This window comes from Dermacentor silvarum, unplaced genomic scaffold, assembly GCF_013339745.2.
Source record: "Dermacentor silvarum isolate Dsil-2018 unplaced genomic scaffold, BIME_Dsil_1.4 Seq357, whole genome shotgun sequence".
In the NCBI taxonomy this organism is placed as follows: Eukaryota; Metazoa; Arthropoda; class Arachnida; order Ixodida; family Ixodidae; genus Dermacentor; species Dermacentor silvarum.
Window position 1 is genome coordinate 54,732 of NW_023606106.1, and position 24,405 is coordinate 79,136.

The 24,405-nt window shown below is 50.9% G+C and overlaps 1 protein-coding gene across 1 annotated transcript in view; it reads right to left on the reverse strand.

Moving 5' to 3' along the window:
- LOC119434973 (transmembrane protein KIAA1109) overlaps positions 1-10,987 on the reverse strand; it is a 51,982-nt gene extending 40,995 nt beyond the window's left edge. Inside the window, exons 1-2 of the mRNA XM_037701966.2 lie at positions 10,703-10,987; positions 4,236-4,472 (exon numbers count right to left, since the gene is read on the reverse strand). Coding sequence (XP_037557894.2) covers positions 4,236-4,472; positions 10,703-10,972 — 507 coding nt within the window. The 5' untranslated portion in view covers positions 10,973-10,987. The remainder of the gene's footprint in view (positions 1-4,235; positions 4,473-10,702) is intronic.
- Positions 10,988-24,405: the final 13,418 nt, after the last annotated feature.

Here is a 24,405-nt window from a genome sequence, read left to right on the forward strand (position 1 = left end):
ATTGGGCTCGGCGACTAAGAAAAGGTCTTGCATCACCCGTACGTACTCCTGAAGCGACTCATCAGGAGCCTGTGTACGTAGCCCAAGCTCTCGCTCCTACTCTCGTAGTCAGCGGGTAGGAATTCACGCAGGAATGCCGCGCGGAACTCCTCGAGGGTTGTTGCACGGTGTCCGGAAAGCCTGTACCACCTAGCCGCCAGTCAGTGAGTGCAACAGGGATGACGCGTCCGAGTACATCCTGATCGTTCAAACCCAGAGCTCTCTGGTAGCGTGCGAGGGAGTAACAGTAGTCCCTGGCACTAAGCAGGTCACCGTATCCGCTGTTGGTCGGGACTGCCAACCGTACAGCGGGGTGAGCGCATTTCGGAACAGCCGACAGCGTTTTAACTGCCCCAGAGAGCGCCTGGATCATTTCGGCGGCGTTATGCAACAGCGTCTGTGCGCCTGCTCCAAAGGGAGCCGTTGGCGCGTTAGCGGCGAGATCGAGCAAGGACGAACTGACGTCCAGCTCGATCAGTGGCGCGGTTTCCACAGGGATACCGGCCGGCGCGCCGCCGTCCCCAGAGCAAAAAGGGCTCCTAGCGGGGTGCGCCTGCTGTCGTTCACAGCTGCCACTTGAGGCAGCTATACGTGAATTGCTTAGGCCGCTTGCAGCCAGCGTTGACAAAACAGGTGCGTGCTCGATCGGTGTGCCACTGGGCGCCACCGAATGTACTCCAAAGGGAGACGTATGAGTGGAATTCGTGGTCGCCGTGATTGAAGGTTCCCCACAGGGGGCCGCGGCATACCACTGGTTTTGGCTGTTCAATTGAGAAGCAGCCAGTGTCGATACAACAGGTGTGTGCTCGATCGGTGTGCCACTGGGCGCCACCGAGTGTACTCCAAAGGGAGACGTATGAGCGGAATTCGTGGTCGCCGTGATTGAAGGTTCCCCACAGGGGGCCGCGGCATACCACTGGTTTTGGCTGTGCAATTGAGAAGCAGCCAACGGGAAAAGTCGGAGAGGGCTATGGCCCCGTTTCCGCGCTGCACTCCGTTTACTCCCGAAGGAGTCAATGATCGGGAGCGCTGCGACATCGCACTGCTTGGCATTCCAAAGGGAGCCGTGGCAGACGAATGTGCCCGTGTGCACTGTTCGGAGAGGGCTCTGGCCCCGTTTTCAAACAACGCTACTGCTCCAAAGGGAGCTGGTACGTAGCGCCTCGCGTTGCCGTCCCCACAGGGGGTCGTTACAAGCGAGGGTGCAGGAGTGCGCTGCTCAAGGGGGGCCCTGGCCCCGTTCTCGAGCAACGCGGCGTCTGCTAGCACTAACAAAGGACAAAGGTCACTACGCCTAGCAGACATAACGCGGCGAGTCCAATTCGCTAAGGCGTATTGACTCGGCTAAGCACAGACAAAGGCTTAATGAGCCTTTGAATCCGCGTTGGGCGCCAGTGTGGGTTCTTGGTGTCTCACAGGAGACCAACCACCGCGGGTTCGAGCTTAGCGAGCCACAGGGCCGCGTCAGCCGTCGCCTCCAGCACCGCTCGCGCGCGAGCTCAGAGGCCGCAAGGGGCTACCGAGCGACGTACGCCAAAAACACAGTAAAGCCCTGAGTTGACGGAAACCGTTTACTGAAACCGTCGGCACCAGCACTGCACAAACGCCCGCGCTGCGGGGAGCCAAAGGGGTCCCGCACCAGGGCGAAAATACAATAACAGGCACCTATAGCACGTCGCGGCGAGAGCACAGGCTCAAGCTGGGACACGTCGCTAGGAAAAGTCCCGGCGGCTATGCTACTTGCTCTGGCGATAACCAATGGGTCAACTCGCGAGAGCACGGGGAATATCCTTCGGCTTAGGCTTTCGGCAAGTGCGGCTCGGCGAGGTACGACCTCGCGCGAGCACTAATGGCACCGCTCGTCGGCTTAGCGTCGGGAAAGGATCAGCACAAAGTACGCGCTCCCCGCACGGGCAAAGGCACCGTGCGAGAGCTCCAGTCCTAGTCACAAAGGTGTCGGCGGACGAGAGGAAAGCATAAACGTACCGTGCGCTGGTCCCGGAGAGAAGTCCACGCTTCGCCGCTAGCGGCCGACAACCGGCCGCGTCGTGACGTCTGCGCTCCGCCCTTACCGCCAACCGCCGCGTGCGCAGCGCCACCGCGGGAACCGGTTAGGCGGCGCGGGCGGAGAAGGCCAGCGGGGAACGATGGCGAGGGATGGCAGAGCAGGCGAAGCGCGCGCAATCATGCCGGCGCAACCCTCAATTCCCCAACCTCTCATTTTCATTGTTAGGTCAGGTGACTTATACCGAAAGCACTGCTGCTTCCTGTAACCAATGTTATAACCTCAGTGTGTAGTACTTGCAATGGCAAGCAGAATTTGCTTAACCCTTTGAAGGTTTTTGCCGTATGTGTACGGCGGCGGTTTTCTGTCCCGCAAGGTCTTTGCCGTACGGGTACGGTTTCGATCCTCCGTTTGAAATTTCGCGCCATAATGACGATGCATGCTTACCGGGAGGTGCTGCCACCTTTTAGGACTTACAAGAAGCGTTTGACATTTGTGCTACCTTCTTGCGGAAATAAACAGAACTGATTTCTAGTTTCAGCGCGTGCGTCGCGCAGACTGCGGCAACACCCCTTTCGTGCTTTCGGTTCCGCCGCGTGATCGCAACGGAGGCGCGTGAAACGTGAGTTTCTCACTGTTGGCACTGTCTTGCAGTGGCGCTGAAGTTGATTTCTATATTGAGTGGCGCTGTCTTAGCTTGTTTATCAGCGCCGCTCACGAGGTATTCTCGCTCTCTGCGGCAACGCGCTTACGCGGTTTCGGTTGCGCCGCGTGATCGCAACAGAGGCGCGCCAAACGTAGTTTTCTCTCTGTCGGCACTCTCTTGCAGGGGCGGCGGAAGTTGATTTCTATCTTGATTGGCGCTGTCTTAGCTTGTTTATCAGCGCTGCTCATGAGGTATTCTCGCTCTCTGCGGCAACGCGCTTACGCGTTTCGGTTGCGCCGCGTGATCGCAACGGAGGCGCGCAAAACGTGAGTTTTCTCTCTGTCGGCACTCTCTTGCAGGGGCGGCGGAAGTTGATTTCTATCTTGATTAGCGCTGTCTTAGCTTGTTTTCAGCGCCGATCACGAGGTATTCTCGCTCTCTCATCAACGCGCTTACGCGGTTTCGGTTCCGCCGAATAATCGCACGGAGGCGCGCGAAACATGAGTTTTCTCTGTCGGCACTCTCTTGCAGATGCGGCGGAAGATTTCTACCTTGATTGGCGCTGCTCTTTGATTGGCGCTACCTTGATTGGCGCGATAAGGCGCTGTGCGTAGAACCGTGTTTCAAGGAATACCACACTCTGAAATATTATTGAACATTTGGAGTTCTGAGTGATGCCGACATCAAAATACTATTTCTAATTTTTTTTCACTATTTATTCCCGACTTTATACATTTTTTACATTCAATATCCGCAATAAAGTAATCTGACATTCTGGGAAAGTTTTTTTCAAAATAATTCGACCTTCAAAGGGTTAATGTTTGCTTCCAAGTAGAGCACAGGCAAAGTTGTAAAAAGCACGCCTTAGGCCCACACCATCAACCTTTTCATCATCCTTTAACTGGCCCATGACCACACACCACATGCTGTGTGGTGTGATTGACACTAGATTTGGCTCTTACTGTCTTTGCTCATAGTTTAGCTACCACCAATGACTGAACCGGCAGATATTATCAATAGTTAGGAAATGAGCACGAGCCTGCTGAGCATGTGCAGCACTGTGTTTTTTTTGCACAAAATTTTTAAGCATAAAGGTTTGTGTTAAATTTTCAGATATTTGATTTGACATACAGCCTTCTTTTCTTGATTCGATTCGATATTCGATTAGAAATCTACTATTTGGTATTCAAACACCCCTAGTTTTGACCAAGAAAATGTTGACGAAATTGCACCACTGCAAGACGAGCGAGGTAAGGAATCAAGGAAGCACCATCCTCATCTTCTCAAAAACTGCCTTCCTTGCAATTCACACAGTCATTTGGTGCAGCATTGCCATCTGTGTCATCTGAAATACATACCAGCACCTGTCCGCATGGTGCCCAGAATCCACCACAAATTTCCAAGTGTGAATGTTCGCAGCTTACTGGTTAGTATACCCGCTGCAAAAGTTGGATAATCAGTGACCAAAATTTGTTTTTCTTTCCTACATGGCTAAAAGAAGTGTTCTGAAGGCAGCAATTTGAAAACAAGGATTGGGTTCAGTACCTTCATAAAGACCTTCTGCACGAGCACCAGGTGGTTGAGCAAGTCGGTGGTGAGGCTGTGCTCAAACGTGCCAATCTCGGCGAGGGCGCTGAGGTAGGAGCCCCGACGCAGCACTACACCATCAGCATCCCTCTGCGAGGGCCCACCTGGGTCCTGCAGATACTCGGCCGCCACCTGCACAGGTGGCAGCTCCACACTGGCACGTGAGGGAAGGTTGGCTTCACACGCTGGGGGCACCTGTGTAGCAGCAGAGGAGTTTATGCACATCTGCATCTTCTGGCCAATAAACATCCTTGTCACAATGCAATCAATGTTTTCCCAGCGCATTTGACAAAGACAGCACAATGGACACACACAGCGCTTAACTAACAACTGCATTTATACAGTTAAAACTAGATATAACGAAATTGACAAATTGCCGAAAAACTTCGTTATAAAGAGGATTTCGTTATATGCAGGTTCGGCACGAAAACTCGAAAAAGAAACTGATCACTTTGCCGACGATCCAGTAGCTGCATTTAAAAACTTCGAGCCACCCGTTACTGCCTTTTAAATCATCGCAGTCCAGGATACAAGCATAATCCCTTGAGTTTCGCTGCAAAACAGCGCCGTTGATGGGTACGTTTCGTGCCCGCATGTCCATAAACCATGTGAACACAGCTTTGTCGACGTCGGCATATGTTAATGACTTCAACTTCTTCTTGACGTCCGTGCCACGCTCCACAGCGCTGCGAATCTCATCTTTCACGTTTAAAATTGTGGACAAAAAAATAGCTGAGATGCCAAATTTGGCAGTTACATCCTCCTTTTTTTGGCCTCCAGAAACGGCGTCTAAGATTGTGGGATCTCACACGCGCTCTTAGGACAAAGGAACGACAACACAGTAGTGCAAACAAACAAAGGGGCATTTATTGCACCTTTCATGCACTAATGCACGCTAGACGAATTGCTACGCATAGAACATTCACATGGGCGCGCGACAAATCAAGGAAGTCCAACTCACTGCGAGCGGATAGCGAGCAAATATGTTCGCCCCATGCTATGACACCATCGCCTAGTCGTTCACGTGTACGGTCACGCGAACGGCGGCGCGTTCGAACGATCCGTGTTCGTCCATAGCGGTGCACTGCTCCTAGCCACGCGAGACGGTCTCGCGAAGCATGGATCGGCGCACGCGCGGGACGTCCGCAACGCTCACCGACCCCCACCCGAAGAGGAAGCGCCTTCGACCTTTTACTGCCAAGTCACCGCACCGTTCGGTGACGTTAGCATTCCGACACTCGTACCATCTCTCGCAATGTGCCGCAACCACCAAGACCACCGCCGGCACTTAGCCACGCGGAGAAGCCGGATTACAGGAGACGCGAGCTATGCGGGAAAAACAAAATCAGGGGACGCATTAGAGTCGCGCATCCCCACAAGATGGCCATTTTGTCCTCAAAAGTCAATATCTTGCATTGCTTCGTCAAAGCAATCATCCTTGGAATGTCACACCAGGTACTGAATGCGAGGACACGTGTGATATCGCACAAGAGCGAGGCGTCGGAAACGAAGAGCGAGCGACACGATGGCGTCGTATAGTGACACCTAGTGTCAGGTTAGTGAAGTGAAGTGCAGAGACTTGCACAGTAACCAAAGGTGTCGTTGCCAGTGCGCTGAACAAATAAAACTATTTTTTTTGGCAACATCAACTGGAAAAGGAGAGTGCCGGCTTGGCGGGCTAGGCCAGCTGCAGCAAGTGGCGGGATCAAATTTGAATGAAGGAAGGGGGAAAGGTCACGCCCGCGGCGGCAAGATCGCCGGGCCGAGGGATGCAAGCCCACCTCACGCACTCTCGCACGCACGCACCCGTGCGCTCGATATTGCCTCGCCGTCGCCGTGAATTTGAGCGTGCCAAACACGACGCCACCGCTTCGCATTCCGTCGCACCGCAGAAGGTTGTGGGAACCCTCGGGTCCCATAACTGCCGCACGCGCAGCGAACGTCGCGTCAAGCGCATGCGTGCCAGGGAGAGTTGGGAGAGGGGAAACTTTCCTTCCGCGGGCGGCGCGCGAGAATCGCAAGCGCTATCAGCGCCACCGGGTGGGTCACGTGAGATCCCGCTGATATCGCCCGGGTCTCTTTGTTCACCAGCAAGCGGCGACGGCGGAAGTCTCCGCCGTTGCTCCCGTATTCCTGCACGTGGTTAGTCAACCGCGTTCTTGCCGCGGCAAACGCCCCTCTGCCCCGTATTCCCCAGTTGGTAAGTCGGAAGCCCTTCTTTACCTAGTGTATTATTCTCTTCGAGGGAACCCTCAGCGATGTCAACTATTAGCTAGCTAGCCTGCTCGAAGTGTTAGTTTGTGGGGATTGAGGGTTGCGCCGGCGTCATTGCGCGTGCTAACACCTGTTCTGCCGTCCCCCGGTTTTCTCCGTCCCCTGGTTTTCCCCGTCCTCTGCGTAACCGGTTCCCGCAGTGGCGCTGTTCACGCGGCGGTTTCGCTGTGCACGCGGCGGTTTCGCTGAGGGCGGGGCGCTGACGTGACGAGGCGGGCGGTTTTCGGCTGCTAGCGGCGGAGCGTGCCTCGGGACTTCTCTCCGAGACCAGCGTACGGTACGTTCATGCTTTCCTCTCGTCCGCTGACACCTTTGTGACTAGGACTGGAGCTCGCGCACGGTGCCTTTGCCCGTGCGGGGAGCGCGTACTTTGTGCTGATCCTTTCCCGACGCTAAGCCGACGAGCGGTGCCATTAGTGCTCGCGCGAGGTCGTACCCCGCCGAGCCGCACTTGCCGAAAGCCTAAGCCGAAGGATATTGCCCGTGCTCTCGCGAGTTGACCCATTGGTTATCGCCAGAGCAAGTAGCATAGCCGCCGGGACTTTTCCTAGCGGCGTGTCCCAGCTTGAGCCTGTGCTCTCGCCGCGACGTGCTATAGGCACCTGTTATTGTATTTTCACCCTGGTGCAGACCCCTTTGGCTCCCCGCTGTGCGGGCGTTTGTGCAGTGCTGGTGCCGACGGTTTCAGTAAACGGTTTCCGTCAACTCAGGGCTTTACTGTGTTTTTGCGAGCGTCGCTCGGTAGCCCCTTGCGGCCTCTGAGCTCGCGCGCGAGCGGTGCTGGAGGCGACGACTGACGTGGCCCTGTGGCTCGCTAAGCTCGAACCCGCGGTGGTTGGTCTCCTGTGAGATGCCAAGAACCCAGAAGTTGCAGTCGTAATAAATGCTTTCCGAGTGTACACGTGGTTGTCGTCTATTGTTTCCTCGAGCTTGTACCGGACCGCGGTTGATGTGCAGGCATGCGCCAACCGCGGGGCTCAGTGTGTCGAGGCAGAGGGCCGTTGGCATCCCCCATATCCCGACATTTTGGCGTTCCCAACGTGGGGCACGCTCTTGGAAAACGGGACGACGATCGGTTCGGATGCGAGGAAGCCTGAAGGCTTTGTCCGGACCAGCGTTAGGCCTTGACCGAAGGCGTGATTGCTAGCTAGATTGGGCGTATGCTTTCTTGAGTGCAAGTTAACGCTGCACCAGTGTTGCCGAACTCGTGTAGACGCTGAGAGTTACAGCGAGTTTTCTCCTAAGAGTACGCCCGAAGCGAGTGAGTGCAGCAGCCGACGCGTGGTCGATTTTCCCTGTACATATGTAAATAGCATCCTTTCTGTATCTTTGGCTCTGGGAACCGGGTGCCGGAAACGCTGGCAAGGACGTCAGCGGGGCGCAGTCCCACGAGTCGGCTCAGAAGCTGCGGGTTGAGCAGTGAGCGGGGACCACTTAGCTAGGCCTGCATCTCCTCGCGGCGGCTCGTTGGAACCCTTTATGGGGCTTTTGTGGCATTGGTATCCGTCATAGACGCGATTAGGCCTAAGGCTCTGCGGAGCTGCCGGTCGCATGTTCGAAGACGACCGTGCCGTGACATTTAGCGGGTGCAACCGGATTCGCTAGTTTTACTATACTGGCCCATGCGGAGAAACCTCATTCGAAACAGAAAGCTTATTTTGTTTAGATGAACTCAATATTTTGCGGGCGGAATAACGGAAATCTCGGGGGACCATAGAGCGCTTTGTTCATACGAGCATCGCCCACTTTCACGCTGGATCGGAGCGGAAAAATTCGGTTGAAGCGAATAACTTCATTCAAACGAACTGGATTGTTTTTTTTCCTCGTTGCCGCATAAAGCTATGCGGTAGACGGGGGGTTCAGCATCGTGTCAGATGGCCGACGCTGCGGCGGCCTCTACTGCCTTAATTCTAAGTGTTTGTGGAGTGCATTTGAGCGACTTTGCAGAACGAGTGAAGCCGCCTCGACTTGCTATTGCTGCCATGGTACACGTCCCTGCCTGCTGTCTTGGCGCCTCCCTGTTCGCGGCCCGATGCAGCAGCACATGGCAGCCACAATGAGGGAGGCCCACCATCATACACCCCCCGAGGATGCGTCGGTGCGAGGTTCATCGAGCCGGCGCGCGCGCCGCTTCGAGAAAGTTCTGACCCGCTGTTCCCGGGTGGACATTGCGGCGCACAACTGGAGGGCAAGCCATCTTCAGCCCCCGTCATCATCAACCACTGTGACGGCTGCCACATGTGGGCGGCCGCCACACAGGACTGTGCTGCCTATCAACGTGGATTCTGCCATTTCCTGCCGGAGTTTACCATCGCATCTGCCCGGATACTTTGTCAATACGTCGTTCCAGCGATTTCTCCGCCGTAGGGCAATATTTAAGGGTGGAAGGATGTGGGAACCCTCGGGTCCCATAACCGCCGCACGGGCAGCGAACGTCGCGTCAAGCGCATGCGTGCCAGGGAGAGTTGGGAGAGGGGAAACTTTCCTTCCGCGGGAATCGCAAGCGCTATCAGCGCCACCGGGTCGGTCACGTGAGAGCCCGCTGATATCGCCCGGGTCTCTTTGGTCTCCAGCAAGCGGCGACGGCAGAAGTCTCCGCCGTCGCTCCCGTATTCCCGCACGTGGTTAGTCAACCGCGTTCTTGCCGCGGCAAACGCCGCGGCCCCCCCTATTCCCCAGTTGGTAAGTCGGAAGCCCTTCTTTACCTAGTGTATTATTCTCTTCGAGGGAACCCTCAGCGATGTCAACTATAGCTAGCTGGCCTGGTCGAAGTGTTAGTTGCAGTCGTAATAAATGCTTTCCGAGTGTACACGTGGTTGTCGTCTATTGTTTCCTCGAGCTTGTACCGGACCGCGGTTGATGCGCAGGCATGCGCCAACCGCGGGGCTCGGTGTGTCGAGGCAGAGGGCGTGGCATCCCCCATATCCCGACAAGGTGCTTCCGGTTGCTGCTCGTGCAAAAATGCAAAAATGATAAAATTTGGGGCGAAATCTCTAGGTTGTCGGCGGGGAAAATTCTTTATTTCGAGGGGGTCTCCCACTGCCACTTGGTTATGGAGAGGTCTCAAATACATGTGCTTCTATGGAGTAACGGCGGGGAATAGAAAAACTTCGTTATATGGAGGTTCGTTATAAGCAGGTTTAACTGTACCTGCGCTCAGCTATAAATGCATTGTAATGTGCATATATACCTGCACTTGGGAAAACAGAGTTCAGTTGTTGGTTTAGTGCTGTGTGTCTATTCTCTAATGCGCTAGGAAAACATTGATTACACAGCACCAACTAGCCCAACACTCAACCTTAGTGAACAATGCATTCAACTACCGATGTGAATGTGACGTAACTACACCACAACCAAATATAAATTTGTGCTTACTTAATACCTGAGAAAGAATATATACACACATGCATCTGTCGCAGCAGAAAAATATTCGCAGCTTTTTCACACCACACTTCAATTTGTACCACTCTTGTATCGTACTAAATGCTATAGAAATTCAACATTTGCCGTGAAGATCACAGCTAATTCTCGTGAATCAAAGCAAACAGCACAGAAAGCTTCGCTTACGTCGATTCCTATAGTGCAGGATCTGCATAATTTTTTTTATTTCAGCCTTTCGACGGCAAATTCTTGTGCGCTTTGCTTACATTCTACTCTAAACTAAACTCTTATCCTATAACATATTTAATGCATAGAGCCGTTTATAAATACCTCTTTCATTAGAATATCGAGCCCTCCGCTAGCACGGATTGCTGTCGAAATTTGCTATGGCACATACTCCTCCCTTTTGTTTGTGCAGGTTCTTAGCTAGCAGATATGACGACGGCAATCCGTCATCATGCGTGTATGCATGTAGGATAAGCAGCTCTGTATATATTTATACCACTGTATCCTTAAGGTAGCACATGGCTTTGCGGAATGTGGTTGCAGAAGAATTCTCCTGATGGATCCATCATTCTGCCATATCTTTAAGGCTACAGACTAGATCGATCAAATGTACGTCCGATGTAGCTTTAGACACTTGAATAAGCAAAACACATCAAACTGGCATACGGACACAAATCTATTGCAAGATTATTAGCAAGACATATCGGAAGATGAGAGCTGCTCTGGACAATGCATGCTGACCAATTTTAGTTTGGCGGCCATACCTTTGTGTTGAAACTGAGTGAGTGTTGGGGCAAGTGAACCGTAAAGCGAGCCTGGGCACCCGTACAACCAGTGCCAGTCAGGGGCCCCATGTGGTAGTGTGCCCGCAGAGAAGGCAAGAGTGCCGCTCCAGTCGTCAGTCCCTCCAACAGCAGGTCTAGCCTCACGACAGGTGGTGCAGGTCGTGGATTCATCACTGGTGGCATGGGGCTACCCTGCTGCAACCAGACAAGATTGAAGCAGTTGCTGGACAAGTTGGTAAATGAGAGCATTCGTAGTGCTAGCAGACAAGGACTTGTAGACAACACTGTGTGCTGACCTGAACAGTTAATGATCTTTAAATGAATTTATCGACAAGCCCAAACCAGCTGCACTCAATTTATTTTAAGTGCACTGGGCCCTTTTACATCGTTGCTCTATTGCCCTTTTCAAGTCCTGCACATGCATTCGCTGCAAATACTATTCTGACAATGTTTTGAGGGACGGCTTTGCTCCATTGCTCAATCATGCAATCAGAGCTTTCAAGATTCTGAAGAATGAATGATAGAGGTAGGCACATGTGTTAAAGGCTTGCTTTGGGTGGTTCTTCGAGATACCCGTAAGCCAACTCAACTAATGTTTGGAGAACACCACCTTTGACTGCAGCAATGAATAAATCAGGCAGAAAATTTTTCCACAACTGCGAAAAGAGCATTTCTAAGGGTCATTGTATTCAACCATTTATATACAACATTGTATAAGGCAAGGGCTGCAACCCACTTGGTGACAGCAGCATGTGTATTAAGCATCTGTGCCTGAAATGGCAGCACTACAAACAGAAAAGGTAGGACTCCATGATAAGGATGTCAATTCCATTCAGCTACACTGATTGGCTTCAATTAAAACATGGCCAGACAAATGGTATCCTCCTTCATACATGAAAAAAAAAACTCCAATTTCAGGAACATAATTATCTCAGCTTCACCACCATACAAAATGGTCAAAATGCATACATCCTATGGCAAATCCGAAAGAATGAGCAGTTATACAATAGTATCATCTCTGTATCTATAATGTTCTTATGTGACTAAACTTGCACAATGAAATGTTTGGCTGTATCTCTGACTCGCCCTGCACAATGTATTACTGTTAGCTGACAAATCGCAAAGAAAATTTAGGGGATTTTGAATATTCAAAACCTTCTAATAATGAATCGAAAAGTCACTATTCGCAAATGTGAATATTTTTCTAATACTTTTCGAATATTTCAATACGTAAACCGTGCCCTATTAAACATAAAAACAGACTAAAAGAATGGTAAATTTTCACCCCAGCGGGCACAGTATAGACATAAAACATGAGAACTTGCATAGTGTAGCAGGGCTATGTCGATTCGGTAGCCATACTTTACAGGCTATACAGCAACCATTCGCACTCTCTGAACAGTCCTGTGCATGCGAAGAAACTATTTGCTTGTTCCTAAGGCATTTGAGATTTTAACAAACTATGTATAATTACAGAAACTTGCTAACTTTAAGGATACTAGGATGAACATCGTTTCATATTGATTGTAATAACGACTATTCATCATTCGAAAACTATTCGAAAACCATGAAAAACTATTCGATGTTTGATTCGTTTCGATTCACTTCTGGCACTATTCGATTCGTATTCGATTCGGTCCGAAAAATCCCTATTCACACCCACTAGTAATATTGCATTAGCTCGTTGTTTGTAAACAATCTGTTTCATAAGTCCATGCCGTTTCTCTCTTTCCTTACACTAGGTTCAATGTGGTGCGCATACTTGTTCTTCCTCCTCAGCTTTAGCATTTCTTCCTTCCAAAATGATTGTCCTCTTGATTATTTGCACCAACCTTAGTCCATAACTTCAAAAGAAGAGGGGAGACAGGTAGGGCAGCATTTCTAATATTTGATTAGAAACATTCAATGTAATAAATATTTTAACCAAATCTAATATATTATTGGCAGCTAACTGAGAGTGTTCTTTGATATTGTTTCAATCTAACCTACAAATTTGTGCCAGGACTCCTGTCATGGCGAAATTTAGCGCTTCAGGTGAGCTCAGACGCCGCATGACTAAGGTTTGCGAGAAAGCCAGCTCTCGGCAGAAAGAGACATAGGTCTGCGAATATCGAGGGCGTTACCTAGCACAACGAAACGGAATGGAGGTGACTCAAAATGCACGCCAAGTTCAGTGGGCCTTTGGACATGAAAAAGGAGACTCATCATGTTAACAAAATCTGTTGTGGTGGTCCCAGGGTTTAAATTCAGATTCAGTTTCATTGTTTTATTATTGGCACATATATACAGTCGAGTCTCGATAATTGGATCTCAAAGGGGCCCGAAAATTTGTTCGAATTAAAGGAAGTTCGAATTAAAGAAAGGACGTATTTTTGAAGTATTCGAGCACCAAAGCACGATGCACGAATGGTGCGATCATGAAATATCGCGGCGCGCAAGCGCATAAAGAGCGCAACTACCCACGCCGGCCAACGCTCGGTTCCCAATAACGGCAGATAACGAAACTTCAGGGAGCAGACAGCACCGGCATGGCCATGGCGACGGGCGGGCGCGCGGCGACAGTGGAATGTGAGGGAGGAGGGCGGTAGGGAAGCGGATTTGGCCTCAGCAACTCTGCCGCTTCGGTGGCTCTCCTTGCACTCTATCCCAACTCTCTCGCAGCTCCCTCACCTTCGACAGTCTCCGCGCACGCCCGCCGCCATGCCAGCGCCGGCAAAGCCCGCTCCCTAAAGTTTAGTTTTCTGCCGTTACCGGGAAGCGAGCGTTTGCCGGACTGGGCCTCCGCCGATGCATTAAGGGGTCTCTCCAAAGCTTTTACTCTATGTCGGTCAGAGCAATGCCGGTCGGAGGCGCCGCCGCGTTATTTAGTGCGCTGCTGAGAGTATTGTCGGTCTGCGGTATGTTCGAATTAACCGTCGCAAATGCTTTCGCGTTCGAATTACTGAGCGTTTTCGCCCATTGAAATACCCATAACTTTGACGGGACCACAGCGTCAGTTCGAATTAAGCGTGTTCGAATTAACGAGATACGACTGTATATGAGACGCTATCCAGAAAGAGGTCCCACAGTTAGAGCTCCAGCAGGACCTCTTGTTTAATTGCATAAGAACACATAATGAAAAAGGCATCAATTTTGATTACAAATAAATAACAAATGCTTACAGAATTTATACAATGTTTTGGCAGGAAAACTTAACAAAACACATCTTAACACAATAACTGTAAATAATGAGTAACCACAGGATGTAGGGAAACAAAAATACATGAAAAGGGATACAGTTTACAAAGTTACAATATAAGTTCGAAGTGAACACTGGTACGATGATTATGTTGGTGATGATTTTTGTGAGCCGGTAAACTATTACAAATTTTCAGACCAGCAAACCCAATAGTTTGCCATAGTTGCTGGGTGATTTTGGCAGTCAAAGATCATTCTGTAAAGAAAGGTGTTCGGGTTTGTGAGACCATTTCTACCAATGACATAATTTGAAGTTGTATCTTTAATAGGTGGTAAGTAGCAATGCCATGGTTGCACCAGATAATTTTATTTAGTGAGAGGAGATTTAAATCAATGAAGATGGGGGTAACATGACCATTGTAAGGAGCTGAGGCAATGATGCGAACAGCGTTATTTTGGATGTGTTGCAATGGAGCTATATGACAGCAGAATGTGAAATTGCACGAGGCGATACAATAATTTAAATGTCTATAAAGGAAGGCATAATACAATGTCATCAGAGTATGCTGTTGAAAGTAGTGTCTAGCCTTTGAAGTGCTCTGATGCCAGAGGTAGTCTTCTTTTTAAGAAGTTGGCATGCACATTAAATTTTAGGAGGTAGTCTATTTGAACACATAAAAATGAACACTCATAAGATGGTAATATTGGGTGGGACACTATGTACACTGGTAGAATGTTACATGGAGATTTATTGGGTTAATTGAAAACCATAAATTCTGTTTTCTGAGGGCTAATAAGTTACTTATATTTCTTGAACCCAACTGCTGATATTAAATTTATGTAGTTGGTCATTTAAAGGCTCATTAGTGTGCAGATGTCATTATAGGATGTGTAAACAGTGGTGTCGTCTGCATACGAAGGCATTCTGTAGAAGTTAGACAGTTTGGAAAATCATTCACAGATATAAAGAACAGGAGTGGACCCAGTATGGACCCTTGCGGAACAACAGTGTTAATTATCTTTGTGTCAGACAATACTCCTGAAACGCAAACCTGCAGCTGCCTGCCGCGTAAGTACAGTGAAATCTCGATAATTTGAAATCTCTTAATTTGAATCGACGGATAATTCAACTTCTCTAATGGCCCTGGCAAAGCCTTATGTATTTGAATAGAGAACAACTATCAGAAATTCTACCTCCGAAACCCGCACAATGGTTATTTCGAACAAAATTTCTCATTCACGTGGACTGCTTTTCGGAAAAATCTGAGCCAAAGGTGAATGTTTGATGCTTCCCTAGCTACCATTTACACAAGGAAGGAGGCGCCGGAAGCCGAGACTCAGCAAACAGAGTGGCAGGTGCCCTTCTTTCCCATGCAGTTTAAAAGAAGCAGGAAGAAGCCCCCAGCGCGGCGAGCTCGATCACGCGACTGCGCGCCCTCCTATTCTCCCTCCTAGCGGGCGCTTGATTAGATTATTGCATGCTCACCTAGGCCCCAGCCCTCCTAGCACGTGCTCGATCAGGCACGCAGGAGGAAGGTGTGCATCAAACTACCATCCTTCTTGGTTACCCCTTGCAGCCACAGCAAATGGCGCTCGAGGCACTATCTTATCGCACTTGCACTCTACATGAAACCTAGGCTTCTTCTGGCGCATGTTGTTTTATTTATTTATTATTATTGATACTGTTAGCCCAAAGGCCGATACAGGGTAGAGAACTCATAAAATAAGCTTCAAAGATCGCTACAGACACGAGCGCTACACAAATCAAACCAGAAAATACAACTGCTTAATTATGCCAATTTTACACAAGAATATCCGCAGATATGTAATATAAATGAGCATGTATTACAGGCACCGAACACTACAAGCAACACAGCTGTACCATACAAAATCAAATTTTCAACATCACACAGGAACTTCGTCAATATCCCGCACAGTCATTTCAATCATGTCATATTACACATGCTGCCTATCATTGCACAAAGAAGCTAATAACGTGTGAGGATGGCTGAATAACGTGTGAGGATGGTTGAATAATTAGCTTCTGCTTTTGTGAGACTATGGCTCGCGTACGCAATTACACGTTCTGCTCCGTCTTGCCATTGAACCAGAGTAGCCCCCGAGTCCTACGTTGCTTGCGTCGTGTGAATTTCAGTTGCCGCGGTGTCATCAAAATGCGCCAGCACTGGAGCGGATTGAAGGCGTTTGTGCAATTCGGTGAAGGCCTCTGGTCTTCCGTCCAGGCAAAGGGCACATCTTGTCGCGTTAGTCTCGTGAGAGGTTCAGCAATCCTCGAGAAGCCTTCAACAAAATGGCGGTAGTAAGCGCAGAGGCCCAGGAACCGCTGAACAGCCTTCTTGTCTTTAGGGTGAGGAAACTCGGCAACGGCAGCGAGCTTTTCTGGGTCTGGTCGTACTCCTTGGGAGCTGACCACGTGGCCTAAAAACTTGAGTTCCTGGAAGCCAAAGTAACATTTTTCAGGCTTGATGGTGAGGTTTGCATGCGTATTGCGGTAAGGACACTCGTAGTCGGGGAGATGTTCATCGAACGTGCTGGAAAACAACAACGTCGTCTAGGTACACTAGACACGTCTGCCACTTGTGGGGATGTGGGGGATCCGCGGTCAGCAGGGCGCGTCGTTGCTGTGCTCGGCTCCGGGCTCATTCGCTAGTGCGAGGAACCTCCAAAAACAGTCCTCGACCACGCGCTGTTTTCCCGGGCGCCGCGGCCGTGCCATGGGGCGTGCCAACGCGGCCCTCCGATGGGTGTGGGGGCGTGACGTAGGGAGAAGCCCTATGGCAGCGTTGCGCGGCGCGCGGGAGTGGAGCAACGGGAAGGACAAGCGCCGGTAACGAGAGGCAAGCGGCAAGGTATGTGAGCGACCATCTATTTGTGTCCCCAACGCCACGGCCTTGGACATTCACATGCTTTGCCCACTTGCGTGAGTGTGGCTTGCTGAGCGGCTCTGTGTTCCGCCCTTGCGGTAGTCGCAGGCGCTCGGTGCGTCACATTCTGCGTGTCCGAACCGTCGCTGACCAGAGTCGGTGGCGGAAAAGCGCTAGGCAGTGTCTTGCGAACGCATCTCGGCACGCATGTGCGAACCATTGTTCGACGCGGCGCGGAACCTGCCTTTCCCCGCCATCGGGGACCACGGGTGCTGAGTGTGCTCCGTGCTTTAGAGTGCAATTTGTATTTACTGGTGAAGTGTTTTAAGCAATAAATGCGTTAATTGTCCTGGAAGTCTCGCATTCCTGGGAGGGGGCTTTATACGTACGGCAAGAGCCGGCCAGGCCTTTAGGCTCGGTGCTCGAACCTGCGGTGGGTCTATCGCCGCACGCCGTCGCGCCTCGTCGTGAAGCCCGCTTTTGGGGCGATTTACCGACGCCGCGCGAAGAGACGTAGAGCGAGCCCGCACACTTTAGTCCGACGAGTACAGTGTCCATCATTCGTTGAAACGTAGCAGGAGCGGAACAGAGACCGAAAGGCAGGACTTTAAATTCGTATAGCCCGTCGGGAGTCACGAAGGCGGTTTTTTCCCGGTCACGCTCGTCCACTTCGATTTGCCAGTACGCTGACTTTCGGTCTAACGAAGTAAAGAACTCAGCATGACGCAGACGGTCCAAAGCGTCATCGATCCGTGGCAGGGGGCAAACGTCGCGTTTGGTGACTCGGTTAAGGAGTCTGTAGTCAACGCAGAAGCGGAGCGTGTTGTCTTTCTTTCTTACTAGTACGACAGGCGACGCCCACGGACTTGTCGACGGCTGGATGACGTCATCATTGAGCATTTCTTCAAACTTGACGCTTAATCGCCTCCTGCTCCATAGGTGACATGCGGTACGGGTGCTGACGAACAGGCCGCGCCGACTCCTCTGTAACTATCCGGTGTTCCGTAATGGAGGTGCGCTGGACTTTAGGTTCTGTGGAAAAACAGCCAGAGAATTCTGTCACTAGGCCCAGTAGCTGATCCTTCTGTACATCTGCTAAGTCAGCATTAATGTGGACGCGGGTACTCAGGCTGGCGTGAGTTGTTGCATCCGGTGAAGTCACTTGTAACGTGCCGACGTCGGAGAAGTCAGCAATGTCGTTCAGAAAGGCCACAGCTGTACCTTGAGGTACGTGCTGATACTCATGGCAGAAGTTCGTCAACAAAACTTGCGAGCACTTATTCTGTATTCGAACAAGGCCCCGGGCGATGCAGATGTGTCTTTCGAGCAACAGCGGGATATTTGCCTGGGCAATACCCTCATAGTCGTCGAATGCTTCGCAGGTTACGAGGGTCAATACGCTGCTCCTTGGCGGCACCGTGATGTTCTCGTCGACAATCCTCAAGGCGTTGACATACGTGTCGTCAGTGCTGCTCCCTGCTAAGGCCTGCGCCGTTGAAAACGTTACCAGCGACTTTTGTAAGTTTCTCACAGCTCCATTAGCCTGCAGAAAGTCCATTCCCAGAATGAGGTCCCTCGAACAGCTTGGGAGGATAACGAAATCTCCGAGGTACGTAAATCCACGAATGCTCACTCGCGCTTTGCATCTTCCTACCGGGGTTAGCAGATGGCCTCCTGCAGTGCGAATCTGCGACCTAGTCCACTCGGTAGAAACTTTCTTCAGCTTGCAGGCAAGGTCCATGCTCATAACTGAGGTGTCCGCTCCAGTGTCGATTAACGCTGTTATTTCTTCGTCGTCTACAGTGACGGGAATGTTCGACGTTATTACCTCTCGTACGCTGTTTGACTGCGTCTGTACATCTGTGTCGTTCTGTTTTCGTCGTTGTCGTCGTAGTGGAGGATCTTGCGCACAGTCGACGTCAGCGGCCTCACCTCCGGAGGTCGCTGAACTCAGTTTTCCCGAGCCGTCGGGCTAGGCGAGCGGCGTCTGAGAGCGCCGCGAGAGAAGGCTTGGCTTGGTGATGGTGACCTGTAACGAGCAGGAGACGACGAACGGGGCTCGTGCCATCATTGATCACCATTGCGACGATTCGCGACGAAACTCTCTATTTCCGGCGGCCGCTCACCAGGTCGTGGACGAGGTGCATTTGGGCGAATCCTCGGAGCCCCACATGACGATAAGGACACATTCTGTAGAAGTGCCCGGGTTCGCCACAATGGTAACAAAGGGGCTTGTAGTCTGCGGTGCGCCAGACGTCGCTCTTCCTAGTTCTTGCTTCGGCCATGTGCGGTGTGCTGCGAGGCCTGAAGCTAACGTCCAATTGCTGAGCGGGGTGCACCATGCTATACGCACTTGAGGGTGGTGGACGGCGTACTGCTTCTGCGTAACTCATTTCAGGACGCGGTCTCTGCTGTGGTGCCTCGTACTGTTCAGGAACATGGACGGCCTGTCGGACCTCGGCGCACACCATTTCCGCAATGGAAAGTTGTCCCACAGAGGCAGCGGTCGTCTGCATCTTCTGCAGTTCCTCCTTGATGACAGCCCTGATGAGTTCTCGCAAGGCGCCGACGTCATTGCCGAGGGTAACGGCAGACAGCTCCCTTGAAATCACTACGTCGCGGTTGTATTGCCTGGCCCGCTGTTGAAGGGCCTTTTCCATGGTGGTGGCTTCGTCGTGGAACTCTGCCACTGTCGGCGGCGGATTTCGAATGAGGCCAGCAAAGATGTCCTCTTTGATGCCGCGCATTAGGTGGCGCACCTTCTTGACTTCAGTCATAGAGGGGTCCACACATCTGAAGAGCCGATTCATGTCTTCTACGTACGCCGTCACTCGCTCATTCGGGCCTTGAATTCTCGACTCCATTGCTAACTCCGCCCTCTCCTTCCTGTCCGCGCTGGCGAAGGCATTGAGGAACTGCCGACGAAATTCTTCCCATGACATCAGTGTCGCCTCGTGGTTCTCAAACCATATTTTTGCGGAATCTTCAAGAGCGAAGTACACGTAGCGAAGCTTACGCTCGTGTGTGCAGTCATTGACGTTGGCGACCCGGTCAAAATGGTCAAGCCAGTCGTTGGCGTCCTCTGAAGCACTCCCGTGGAAACGATTCGGCGCCCGGATCTGATTGACGAACACGTGCGATGCTGCAGTAGCGGCAGGAGGTGGTTGGTTCGTCATTCTACTTCGTTCGGGTAGCAGACCATGCTGTGGCTGGAGTCCTTGGAGACGTCGGCTGGTACATAGGTGCACAGGGGTAAGCTCGGCCGAACTACTCGCCGGGCTTAGGTCTGGGGTACGCTCCGGAGATCTTAACATCGACCGTACCCAGCACTTCCACCAGAAATGTCACCCAGCTAGTACAGCTAGAATAGTTGACCAGAAACAGATAGGCAAAAAACACGTCAGCCTTTAATAATGGCTGGACCTCGGAGAGCGCGCGCGCAACCACGAACTTCGTCGTTCTCGCCTCAAGGGGCCAGTGTCACCACGTGCCAACTTATTTCGCGTCAATATTTAATTCTATATTCGGCTTTCTTTTTATTGATTTGATTCGAAATCAACTGTTTGGTATTCGCACACCCTTACTTAATTTATAGGCGTGTTTGGTTGTGCAAAGGTAGGCAATCATGCTGCCTCTGCTCGAACATGCGCACAAGTAGTCTTCAGGACGCAGTGTCACCAGAGATGCATGCAGTGGTGCGCTGCCAACTCTATGAAAATTTCCCTAGATCTTGGTGCCAGAGATTCTAGGCTTTGCTTAGAAAAAATTTTCCAAATCTAGGGGAAATTTGTGCTATGACATGGAGGAAAAAAAAACTCAGACTTGAGAAACCACTGCTCCAATGCCGCAATGACTGATACGTGGAATTGCTGACATGACGGTCTGTTTTGATTTCAGTCAGCCCAAATTACTTTAGCATGTGGAGTATGACTTGTGGTCATATTGTGGTACAGTGAACGCTTCTTGTCAAGTAAACAACAAGGTGTGGACATCCCCATTAAATTGAATATTTATCGGTAACCGGCAAAACAAACATATGCTGCTATGCCAAACAAAGCAGCACCTGCAAATCTCGGCATAAGCGGACATATATATACCTAGCACTGAGCAGGACTAGGCAGTCAGGGCACTGCGTAGCCGACAATGCAGTTAAATTTACCGTCATAGGCTGAGCCACAAACTCGCATTGTAGAATCTCAGTGGTCATGTGTTTGGGTGAATTTTGGTATAGTAGAAATAAAAAGTCGAACGCATACTTGTGTGCTTTGCTGGCAATGCCTCGTAAGCGTGCAAACGTGGTGCTGCTATGTCAGTACATCACAGCACGGAAGAAAAATTATGCACATACATTTATATATTGATGTCGTGAAGGGACACACTGTTTGACATTGCTACTTATGTACTACTGTGCCCGCTTCATACAATTTAAATACGATTCTGTGTCAATATGGGCATTTCGCTGTTGTTCAAGATGTTTGATGTGGAGCGAGTATAAACTGCTAACAACCTTCTTGAATGTAGTTCAAGCAGGAGGCTGTGTTGTTAGCAAGAATAATTCTTGTAAGCATGGCTTGCACTGGAACATCATTTCCCTCTGAGGTAGGCGATATCATTATTTGTTTATAAAACAAGCTTGGAAATAAATTGAACTACCAAGTTTTCAGTCCTATTATAGCATAGCAACTAAAGTATACCTCACAAAACCATATGGACAACTGAACAAATGTACTTACATAATGTAGGAAAAGTGGGGAATTTCTTTGTCCAATTTAGGAGAAAATCTTGGAGGACGCTTCAGCTTCGCCTTTAGAGTGGAACGCGATAGCATTATCGGGCACCGTTGTGAGGCCGACCCCGAACCTGGTGGCAGTGCAGGGCACGGATGAACCCCCACAAGGCAGAGGCTACAAGGATGATCCATCATGGTTCATTACCCCCGTAAGCAAGGAAAAAAGGTTCGTGAGAGTTTCTGCCATGAGAGAATTATGTTTTCCATAATTTCAAACTATTTTCTGTTATATTCAATTCCAATAAACGTATCCTGTCAGTAGGTTGTGTTTAGAAATTTACAATTTTCTTATGCATTTTTACTTCGAGAAATCAATTATTTCAGTAACCCTGAGCACCACGCAGAGGGCCTGCAGGATATTGGTTCGGGATGATTTTTTCTGACGAACATGCCGGTGGGAGTGGACGCCGACACGAGATTTTGTGCGCGACACGGGGCCCTTAAGAGCAGCTAAAGCACTTTTAAAAAAGTGAGCTTTCAACAAATTATTATTGTTTTTCACCCCCTCAATATTAAAATCATAGTTTAACACACCAGAAGACACAGCTAGTTGCTTTAAGTTAGCAGAAACAAGCCGTAGCGTCTACGGGAGACACCGCAGGTCGTTTAACTGGCTCTAATGACGAAGACGATCATGACATCATCTTGGGTATTGGCGAGGAGTGTGATTTAGAGCTTTCACGTGACCCTTGTATTGACATCATCCTCGCACCCAGTCTTTTGTTGCTACGCTCGGCGCGCGACAGGGGCGGAGCTTAAACGAAAATTTCAACTGTGATTGCGGTGCCACTACGAACATAATCGAGAAATAATGACAGGAGTTGAATTTGTGGGGATGTGCGACTCTCACGCGTCCCCTGATGTTGTTTTCCCCACATAGCTCGCGTCTCCTGTAATCCGGCTTCTCCGCATGGCTAAGCGTCGGCGGCGGTCGTGGTGGTTGCGGCGCATTGCGAGAGATACCGAGAGTGTCGCGATGATAACGCCACCGAATGGCGGGGTGACTTGGGAGCGAAAGGTTGAAAGCGCTTCCTCTTCGGGTTGGGATCGGTGAGCGATGCGGATGTCCCGCGCGTGCGCCAATCCACGCTTTGCGAGACCGTCTCGCGTGGCTAGGGCACCGGTATGGACGAACACGGATTGTTTGAACGCGCCACCGTTCGCGTGACCGTGCACGTGAACGACTAGCCGATGGTGTCAAAGCATGGGGTGAGCATATTCGCTCGCTATCCGGTCGCGGTGAATCGGACTTCCTTGATTTGACGCGCGCCCATGTGAATGTTCCATGCGCAGTAATTTGGCTAGCTTGCAATAGTGTATGAAAGGCGCAAAAATGCCCTTTTGATTGTTTACAACTCCGTTGTCGTTCCTTTGTGCCAAGAGCATGTGTGACCCCACATCTGGCTGCCCAACGTGGACCTCTTGGGCCATCGGACGATAATTTTAACAGTTTTGCTCGGTTCAAGACAACCTTTGTTTCAACCGAAGCGTAGTCCTAGCATGGATTTTGATCGCTAGCGTAAGTGGTGTGCTTTCTTAAGTGAGGCGATGGTTGCTGTAGCGTGTTTGAACTTTTCAACATGCTAAGCCTTTTTGAGAGTGTTTTGTTGAAGCACACTTGTCGGTACGAGAGCCACGTGGTCTGCATCCTGGGAGAGTGAGGCCTAGCGCTTGCGGAGCATTGGCAAGCCTGAAGCGAGTGAGTATGGAAGCCTCGTGGGTGGTCCGAATTTCTTTTGTAAATAGTTTCTTCTATCTCTTTGACTTCGGAAGTCGTGGCTCAGGGAGCCGGGTGGCCGCGGGCCACGGGTGCCGCTACGGGCTGTCTGGTATTGCGGCCTGGCACCGGGCGTTCCGACATCGTCTGGGACGGTGGGCGCCGTCAACTCGGATGCTGTGTGCACCGAGCTGGGTAGGACCACCTCACAGAGCTAACGTCTCCTCGCGGCTGCCTGTTGTGCCCATTTTGGGTGATGTTTTTTTGGGGGGGGGATGCCAGATGTCAAAGTAGCGACGCATTATGCTTAGGCTTTACAAAGCTGCCTGTCGCATGTTGAGGGACACAACCTGGTGGACCGTGGTGTTGAGGTGTCGCACTTTGTTTCCCGCATTTTAGTTAGCCTCGCACGAATTGAAATTCTTGTTCGACTCAAGAATGTAAGCTTTGTTCACGTGAACTTAGCATCTGAAATGCCGCACGAAATTTTGCTAGCTGAATTGAACATCGTACAACGTGGGCGATGCGTATGCCAAATTCCTCTCCCTTGCACTAATTTAGTGTTTGTCGAGTGCGTGGATCGAGTGTACACAGCATGAGTGGAGTCACCCCTGGTTTGCTGTCACCTGCACATCGTCAGCGCTGCTGCCCCGGACTACAATCGAGCTACCCCAGGCGATGCAGATGCCTGTGGCCAATTCAGCACAGCGATTTCGGCGGCCGCTTGTGTCCGGCTCGCAACCCTCGGCTGCTGGAAAGAGCCGGCAGTCACCAACAACTGCTGCGGCTCTCGCCAGCAGGGCGCGTCTGCGTGTGTGACGTTTGCTCGTGCAGACTTCTGCATCGCCGTTTCCGGTGTCCTGGGCTGGAGTCGTGCCATCGATCCTGCAGAGTGGTGGCTGCGACCAACGGAAGTCAGCGGTGAACCCCAATGACAATGTCGGCTCGCATGTTGTGGATGTCGCAATGCTAATGCCACCGAACGGCGGGGTGACTTGGGAGCGAAAGGTCGAAGGTGCTTCCTCTTCGGGTTGGGATCGGTGAGCAATGCCGACGTCCGCTGCGTGCGCCGATCCACGCTTCACGAGACCGTCTCGCATGGCTAGGGCACCAG